The 9,674-nt window shown below is 40.1% G+C and overlaps 1 protein-coding gene across 1 annotated transcript in view; it reads left to right on the top strand.

The window, feature by feature from the left end:
* The window catches only part of ptprt (protein tyrosine phosphatase receptor type T), a 307,757-nt gene that overhangs the window by 166,805 nt on the left and 131,278 nt on the right, over positions 1 to 9,674 (top strand). The window contains exons 13-14 of the mRNA XM_035662487.1: positions 2,061 to 2,163; positions 5,561 to 5,837. Of these exons, the coding sequence (XP_035518380.1) occupies positions 2,061 to 2,163; positions 5,561 to 5,837 (380 nt within the window). The remainder of the gene's footprint in view (positions 1 to 2,060; positions 2,164 to 5,560; positions 5,838 to 9,674) is intronic.

The following is a 9,674-nucleotide window of genomic DNA, read 5'->3' as shown; positions in this document are numbered from 1 at the left end:
GGGGGGGGGTGTATAGGACAATGGATGATCTCTGTCAATAATCCATTGATTGCATTCAAACGAATGCAAAAATTCACAAACGATGACTTATTGCATTTCATCACTAGCATTAATTAAATGCAAGATGAATGCAAGAAGTACAACTATGCATGCTACTGTTTACAGAACTGTGTATTTAACATTTTGGCAACTGGATTCAGAATTGTCCTGAGGAGTTGCATTTACTAGGAAGCTTGATATATTTCATTTACAGTGGCGAAGGCCAATGAAACACAGGGTGGAAAGCTGCCAAAGTTTCTTGTAGATGTGACAAATTTACCCATCTAAGCACCATTTATCTGCTCAGTTCAATCTCACATATAATAATCCATTCCATGCACAGTGTGTGGAGATTTATTCTAAAATCCAGAACCGTTTCTTTCAAAATCTGTGTGTTGATGCATAAACAGAACATCAATATATAAGAACATTCAAAGCAAGACTGCACCTACTTGTCTTTTGATATTTATGTATTTGAGTATTACATAATTTGTAGTATAAAAGTGTAAAAATGTCAAATCTACCCTACATAATCTAAATAGAGCTTATCACTTCTATGTTTTATCATGTAATTAAATAATGATAATTATTCATGTGTCCCACATGTGATATGAAGCTGAGATAATGGCATCAATCTTCCCTTGTAGCCTTAATATACCCAGAGAGGCTCTGCTCCAACACTCACATCTTTTCATATTCATGCAGTTACACACATTCCATCCTGTTCAGTGCCACAAGTGACCACTTCTCCGTTGTCAAATAAGGCTTCGGGGTTTATTGGCAATGTGGCACAAGATCACATTCAATTATACAAATGGTACACATGTCACATGTTTAACCCCCTGGGGAATGTATTGCCAATCTAATAATGGTTCCCAAAGTTTCAATGACCCACACAACTGAATCCTGAGTGCTGGCAGTGTACGTGCTGATTGAACTACAGAAGACTGCAATCTAAATGTGTCATTAGCGTGTTGACTGTCTGTCAACACCTACAGTGATTTTAGCATGACCTTTCCACTGAGCCTTCATTCCTCCATCATCCTTTCAAATCTTCACAACATGTTGCTAAGAGGGGAAAAAAAACCCTGGTGCTTCCACACATAACATAGATGTCTCCCTCCAAATGTCACGCCATCCCCAATCTTCATTATCTCATTCAGGGACCAAAAGAAAGAGGTTTAAATTAAATGATGCAGACAGATAGAGATGGATGGACATAGGAGGATGGGGTTGGACTTGTGTTAATAACCTAAATGCCACACCAATCAGGGAAAAGGGGGCTGATGTTTTACTCGGAGAGGCACTGATGCTGCAACTCCAATATCAGGGCATGGCAGATGTGAAATTAAAAACCTCAATGTCTATGCCTTTCGCAGTGAAGCGTACATCCACCTTTTATTGCTCTTAACAGCACCTGATAAGATAACTCTTGTCATAGTAGAATGCAAAAATGTAATTACAAAAAAGACAAAAGATCAGAGCCAGAACAGACTTGTCGATTTGACTTTTGTTTTTAAAGCTTTGCATAATATATTTACCTCTGCTGACATTTATTACAGAAGACTGAAAAGTTTGACATCGGAATAAGTCCTGTTTTTTTTTACATTAACTCAAAAGATATAGTGTGCTTGACAGCCTCAACTTGTTTACACATATCCAAAGTGAACCAACCTGAAAACGTATATGCTGACCTTGCATTTTGTTGTAAGAATTTATATTAATGTTGGAAAACATTTTGTAAGTCTAGTATCCCTTTCTCTCCTTTCGATTCGTATGTTTCTCTTTGACATAATGTTCATTTTACACATTCAAACTCATTGTATTGTGTCTCTGCATACTACACAAAGTGTATTGGTGCAGTGTCAGTGTGTTTCTATTCATATAAGTGAATGGGTAAGGGTTAGAGCGATTTATCATTATACAGTACAGAATGTATGTTAAAAATACAGCTACAGTACATGTAGTTATTTTTGTTATGCTGAACAATAATTTCCCCCTCCCCCTTTTTTTACCCTCAGCCCCAATGATGCCAGAGTACGAGTCTGAGGCTCCACTGAATGAGACAGAGACCACCATCACCATCCTGCTGAAGCCCGCCCAATCACGTGGCGCACCAATCAGGTAATTTCTTACCTCAGTCACCTCCTCTCTTCTCCCCTCCCCTCTTCTCCTTTCCTCTCCTCTCATCACCCCCTCCCCATGCACCCTCTCTTACTTTGCTCTCCTTTTATCCACTTTCCTCTCCTGTCTTCCTCAAGGGCCTCTTTTAAAGCCATTAAAGTCACTCACACATATAAGTCCAATTTGTATGCAAAGGAACTCAGAGAATGGGACTTTCTTTTTTTCTTTCTTTTTTTATAAATTTGGCAATGAAACGTGTCGCCATTAGTCACATGCATCGTGTAGCTTTTTAGTCACTGCCTTATGGAGATGCAACTTCAAGCTGAGTTGACAGGCCCAAATGTTTAATGGTAATTTGGCAATCAATGTCTGGTCACTTGAGACTTGACTGCTTTAACTGAAGTTCCCTGCCAACAGCTTGTTGACATAAAAGGATATATAAAAAGGTTTTTAGGGACAGGGATTGCCAATGTTTTTCTTTTTTTTCTTCACATAATGCAAAAAAAAAAACGTGCTGTCATGGTCACACAAACACATTTGTGGTACTCAACGTCAACTCTGGAAACTTTGTATCCTGACATTTAACTGTCACCAATAATGTGTAGCAAAGTTGCATCAGAATGCTAATATCAGGCCATTTATCATTTTTACACTCAAACCCTTTTTACTAAATGATTGGTAGTGAGGAGCAACAGGAAGTCATCAGTCATGAGTATTTTTGTCTTTATAGTAATTTAAATTAAAGAGAGTAGAAATAACATAAACACACAACTCACTCAAATTTCATCATTCCAGTCTCTAGTACACTGCACTCGCTGGTTTTGTTTTAAAATGGACACACAGCTAATTTATTCCTTTTCCTTTTCTCATTTTTTCAGCCAGCATGTTTTTTAATTAAAAGTTCACTTTGAACATGTGATCTCATCCATTTAATTGGTGTAGGAGAGAACATTATTCTGCAGTTGCCTTTAGGGAAATACAGCTTTGACGAGGGTGCATGGAGAATATATATCACTTCAATTTGGACTTTGGGAAATGGATTTGTGAAATGTGAGCGTGGGTCAGTGGTTTAGTGTTAATTTCAGTAAATCCCACACCATATCTCACAATTTATCAGCAACACATGGCAGATATATCTCATTTTGAATTAGGCTGCACTCCAATCACTAACATCTTTATCTGTTTATCAACCGGAGATAAGCCCCTTTGCATGTTAGCTTATTATGTGTGTTCTGCACACAAGTATTACATGTTTTAAGTGCCAACAGATGTACGTGGGGTAGAAGAGAAAAGGCATCTGTTGGTTAATGTGCACACTAATATTTTGTGGTGTTTTATTTATTTATTCTGTGGAGATCAGTACATCTCAAGTTCTGGAGCTTAGATGAGGAATATTTACTGAAATTACTGCGCTAAAAGGAGCAGCTGCATGACATGCATGCTCGGGTGCAGACACGTGCATTCACATGACGGCTAACAGAGGAAGGCAGTGGTAATGGCTAGCAGTGGATGTCAACACATGTTTGCCTACATAAACTTGAATGGATACAGTATGCACGCACATACAAAAACTCACAGAAACACACACAAGACCAGATTTGCACACATGATCACACACACACAAACACACACATTCCAGAGGTATTTCTAATGATGTAATGCATTCACTGGCCCAAAACCCTAAACTTCGAACGTCTTACTTTTTCTAACTTTAAAACTCCAAATCCAAGTCTGGACCATCAAACACCCCTTTTAAGAATCCACAGAAATGTCCTCTTTTTCTAAAAACCTTCCTCACTATTCAAATGTCCTCACTTTACAAAATGTTGTTCATTTAAAAAAAAAATGTCTACACTGTCGAGAAAAGTCCACACTCTCCAAACTGTTCTTATTTCCCAAGATGCCTTTAAAGTTCTGAAACTTCTTCCTCACAGACAGCGAAGTATGACAGCACAACAACATGCATGCATATAGGAACACCTGTAACTCCAAACACATGCACACACACATTTGAAAACACACACACACACACACACACACGCATAATTCCCTATTCACCCCTTGTACTAGGCCTCGGCTTCATCCCTAGTGCAGCCCCTGAAAGCCATTAGTTTTGAAATGGATATTTCACCAGAAAGGCAGGAACCAAAGAGAGAGAGGGAGAGAGAGAGACAGAGAGACTCATCTTTGGTCATCAGCAATTATCTTTTATGAAAGCTGCCAAACGGGAGCTGGGGATAATTGGCCACGGCCCCCTTCACAGAAACATACATTTCCCTAATTGCGTATAATTGTGAAGTGAGTTCTTGGCGTGGAGGACGGAGGTAATTGCGGAGGGCCGCTGCGTTTGTCCTGACCGCTAAAGGAGCCCTCAGCCATTCATGAAGCCTCTCAAAGCAGAATGGAAACATGCACACGTACACACACACATGCACACACACACACGCAGGAGCCCCCACACGCAAAGATAAAGTAGTATTAAGTATATAAACACACCTCAATACACCTGTTTAAACACACACACACACAACACAGCTGCTACAGCACGTAAAGGCACATGCACACCTGCTAACATGTACACACACACACACACACACACACACACAAGCAGACACTGGGCAGAGAGATGTATCATTTACAACTTATTAATGTGTATAAGAAAACACACGTATGCAAAGGAAGATGTAACCTCTTATCTCCCCTGCACACACACACTCTCACACACACACACACACACACGCACAGACATCTCTTACTTTTAATTCATACTTTGCTGCTGCTGAGTCAGCACAAGAAATGATCTGCCAGCTACTTTGTTAGAAAGTCAGCTAAAGTTTGCTTCCAAAGTATATCTACCATTTGAAAAAGGAAGTGACCCTTGGAACAAATTATATTCCTTTTTAAAGGATAGTGGGCATTTTCCTGACTTCAGCCCTCTTCTCCTAATGCTTTAATTGCCAAAATGGATACAAAGCACTTTGGAAATTAAAACTTTTAAATGGCTATAATGATTTAGTAATGGGGATCAGTACGACTGTCATATGTTTAAGCTGAATGAGGGTATATTTAAAGTACAAATGCATATTTTTTTACGAGTTCAAATGAAACAGTTACAAGACTTGCACCCTTTAAAACCCTGTACATATGTGCTATTTGACCAAATACATTTTAATGATAGGTACAAACACAATAATTGTTACAGAAATAATCACCACTGAAACAGAAATGACAAATTAATTGTCTAAATTCCAATGAGTGATTGTTTTATCCAGTCAAGGCTAGCCTTCTCAACAGTACACTTTTTCTTCTTCTTTTGTCTGCAGAAGCTTCAAAACCAGCAGTTTTAGTAAGCAGGACACAAAAGCAGATATTAATATAACTTTATTTGTGTTTCCAGCTCGTACCAGCTCGTTGTGAAGGAGGAACGCAAGTCCAAGACCCGCCGCGCCGCCTCCGATACCCCTGAGTGTTTCTCCACCCCTGTCAGCTTCCGCAATGCCTCCATCTTGGACTCGCCCTACTACATCGCTGCCGAGTTGCCCCCGTCCAGTCTCACAGTTGTACAGCCGTTCACAGTGGGAGACAATAAGAGCTACGGTGGCTTCTGGAATCCACCACTGTCACCGGCCAAGAGCTACAGCATCTTCTACCAGGCCATGAGCAGAGCCAATGGGGTGAGTGACAAGACTCCAAAAGTATCAAAAAAACAGGAAAGAACTTTGAACAAATGAGATAAATTGGAAATAATTTTTCAAAGGCTGATATTTCTACTATATGTGTAGAAACAGAACATTTCTGACTTATGGTGCCCTCATGGTTTAGTATCTTAAAAGATGCTGGGGCAGATTTACCAGGATTGTCTCATTTTCTTCTTATAAACAAAAACTTATACTATTAGACTAATAGGAAAGATGCTACAATCATTGAAAAATTCTACATATAGGGGCTTTAAAACTCTCTAAAACTCTTTGACAGCTAGGAAAAACCTGGAAACTATATTTAAACTGACATGGGGCATTAAAATCAAACTCAAAACAAAATAACTTCCTCTGCACAGAAACACCCCTGTCCCAGAGAGATTTTGAAAGCTTTTAAAGGTTCAGGCAGTCACTGTGTGCTTAGTGCCTGAGGTGAGGTTACAGTTGTATACACAGTAGAAGTAGTTTGAATTTTCCACTCAAGACCCTGGACCAGTAAAGTGAACATTATGTCACTTCTTATGAGGAAAAAAGGAAATAATCTTCACTCCCGGAATCCATCTGTTTGCTTCCCCTTTTTCACCTGGCAATTATACCGTCTGCAAATATAACAACACCCCGCCCACCTCTCTCCTTCTCATAACTCATTCACAACTTGAACTTGGCTTTTGAAATACCATAATACTCTGAACCCCTGTGAGGGTTGTTTTAATTTTCCACTGCCGTAACCACGGTAACTCGGTTTGGCGAGCGGGGCCGGGCAAGCTGGCTGATGCTGTGATGTAATATCCTCCTCCAGAAGGCAGATTTCCCACAATGCACTCACATGGACAGAGACTGTGTGCCAGTGGGTGTGAGTGTGTGTGTGGGAGGGGTTCTTGCATGATTGATCAAGCGTGCATGTGAGTGGATGAGTATGTGTTTAAAAGTGCGTGTGCTTCTGCTTGTGCTTGCCAGTTGAGTGTGTATGCATGTGCTTTGTATATGAGCAGACCCTAAATCCGGTCACATTTGATTGGATCTCAGTCAATCCAATCAGTGTGATGTTTGTGTGGGTCATGGATTGGAGCATCGAGGGGGTATGGGTGGGGAGGCCGGTGGCAGCGACCATAACCCAGATGATTTGATAAGGAAGTCAGGCATAAAAAAATGGACACACATTCATAGAACTTGTGAATTTCTGCCAATATATATATATATTTCTGCATGTTATCCATCCCAAAGAGAAACAAATCATGCAATAATTATTGTTTTAGGAACATCCCAGCTATTGCAACCAACAGAATGGTCTACTAGTTTCATCGCCTCCTTTTGAGAGAGACAGAGCTTTGTGCCAACATCCTAATTTGTTTTTAGTGTGTAACTTTGTAGTATTAGTGCACAATACAGGATGAATGCACCAATGCACAGATTACGATTAGGGCTAACACTGTAGCAAAGTTAAAGGTGTTTACAGAGCTTGGGTTAGAATAACTACTTGGTTAGGTTAAGGAACAATTGGGATCATAGTTAAAAGAAAAAAAACAACAACACTGACTGTCAGCAGGAAACAGGACAGAAATGGACATCTCATGCCAAAGTACCTCCTCCGTCTGCTGACCTTTTAGCTTTATAAGGTGACAGTATTTCTTCCTTTGCTCCAAACAGACAAGAGCCACTAGAAGGCTTTATCACTTGAACTTAAACATGTGTCATTTCTGGGCATTTGTGAAATGACTGGTGTTGTTGTTTTTCTTGGGAGGATAGTCTTATTAAATACCCCTGTGTAAGAAAATAATCTCAACTCAAAAATGCACTTATTAGCTTTCCAACTCGCAGTAAGTGTGAAACATTTTGTGAGTGCAAATGTTTACATCTTTTTGATCCCAAAAAGTTTCTATACCTTAATACCATACAATGTTTGTCAGCCACCTCAAATATCATGGTTTGGCTTAGCCAAGTAAACAGCTTAATTAAGGATACGGAACATGCATTTTCTAGGTTTAAAGAAACCGTAGACTAAGCATAGATTGTTTGAAGATGGGATGCAAACACCATTTCTGGTGTGCATCTTCCTCCGAAAGAAGTTTTTTGTGGTGCTATAACATAGTTAGGCTTCTTCTGCATTATTAGCCTGAGTGAAAGAGGTATATGAACAAAAGACCAATGCTGTCATTTCACTGCCAAGGACAGTCTCTCTGATACTAGTAGCTGTGTCTTTTCCTGTTCACTTCCCAGGGAAATCAATGGCCAGGGTCAGGTACACAACAGCTGCCCTGGAGCTAGTAGGCTTTCAGTGCCTTCCTCAAGGATTCATCAGCAGAGTGAATGTTTGTTGACACAGCTCGAACCCAACCGGTCTGGTTGAAGGACATGTCTCCTTTGGCACAAAAGGACAATAAAGGTCTTGCATCAGTTCCTTTTTATGTTTGGAAAGCTGCACTGGCTATGGAGAAATTAAATTGACCAGTGAATCCACCACCGCCAGTTGTCATTTGACTCTGAATAGACTGCTGAGCCACGTCTCCCCACAAAGAAGAATGTCAGCATTTGAATAATTCATTCTCTAAATTCAATATCTCCATTATATACTGCAGCGGTAAGGGTATGTGAAAGTGATATTTTGTCAATCAGGGATTTAAGTTATCTGCAGTTCTCACAAAGTCCTGTAATTTGTTTAATTTCCTTGCTGTCAGTCATTTTGTGTGAGTAGGTGTCAGTTTTTTTCTCAAGCTGTGGATGTCTCATATTGGAAAGAAGCTCCTCATTTACATCTTAGAGGACTTGGCTGGTTTGTTGTAGTTTGATCTAATGGATGAAAGTCTGTTTCGCATTCTCTGCCTGTCTTGGATAATCCTGCTCGTTTTTTCCCCTCTGAGCTCCACCTGTCCATCAAGGAGAACATCTCTCCTCCTTCTTTCTCTTTCATTTTCTGTCACTTTCTCTCTTGAGAACATTTAGAAAAAAATGTTCTCTCAATCCACCCACTCTTCATCTCTCCATTGCGCACTGCTGTTGCCTCTGTATTTTCAATAGAAAAAAACATCCCAATATATTTTTCTCCATTTCTCACCTCTTTCTCTCAAATTCTTTTTATCTCTCTGTTTTCTGTCCCTTTTCTTTCCCTCCATCCATTGTCCCTCTGTATTTTTTAGTCCCTGTCTTCATTGAACCCTTCTTCCCTCTATTTTTGCCCCTTCTTTCTTTCTCCAGCTCTCTTTCCCTTTCTCTCTCCTCTTCATCCATGTACCACAATGCTTCTTTTTGTTCTTTACACTTTCTCATTTTCTACAGCACCCCTTTCCTTCTTACCTTTCCAGTTGCAATCTCTCTTTACCTCCCACCTTGTCTATTTTTTCTTTCCTCCCCCTCTCATTTCTCTTTTCCATCATCCTCATCTTTTCTTATCTCACCCTCTTACTTATTTTCTTTCATTCCTACTTGTATAATTTGTCCTCTCAACTTTTTCCTCCCCCTCTTCTTTTTGTATGTTCTCCTTGTCCTCCTACTTCTATTTTTCCTTTCAGTGACCTCTCATTCCCTCCCTCCTTTTCTTTTTTTTTTAACCCATGTCTGTCTCTCTCCCTCTCTCCCTCTCTCTCTGTCTCTCCCTCCCTCCTTCCTCCTCTCTCCCCCCTCTGGGGTGACATCGGTCTGATGCCAGTCTCTCATCTCCCATCATTGTGCCAATTAGTCGACGCTCTGCACATTAAAACTGCTCACCAACGGCAATCTTGATTTCTCCCTCGATGTTGTGTGATGTCACACACACACGTAAATGCACACACACACACACACACACACACACACACACACACACGCCACCCACATTAA

This window comes from Morone saxatilis, unplaced genomic scaffold, assembly GCF_004916995.1.
Source record: "Morone saxatilis isolate NCDOM2014 unplaced genomic scaffold, NCSU_SB_2.0 Contig18, whole genome shotgun sequence".
Taxonomy (NCBI): Eukaryota; Metazoa; Chordata; class Actinopteri; family Moronidae; genus Morone; species Morone saxatilis.
Note: the sequence above shows the minus strand (reverse complement) of the source record. Positions and strands in the feature narration are given on the sequence as shown.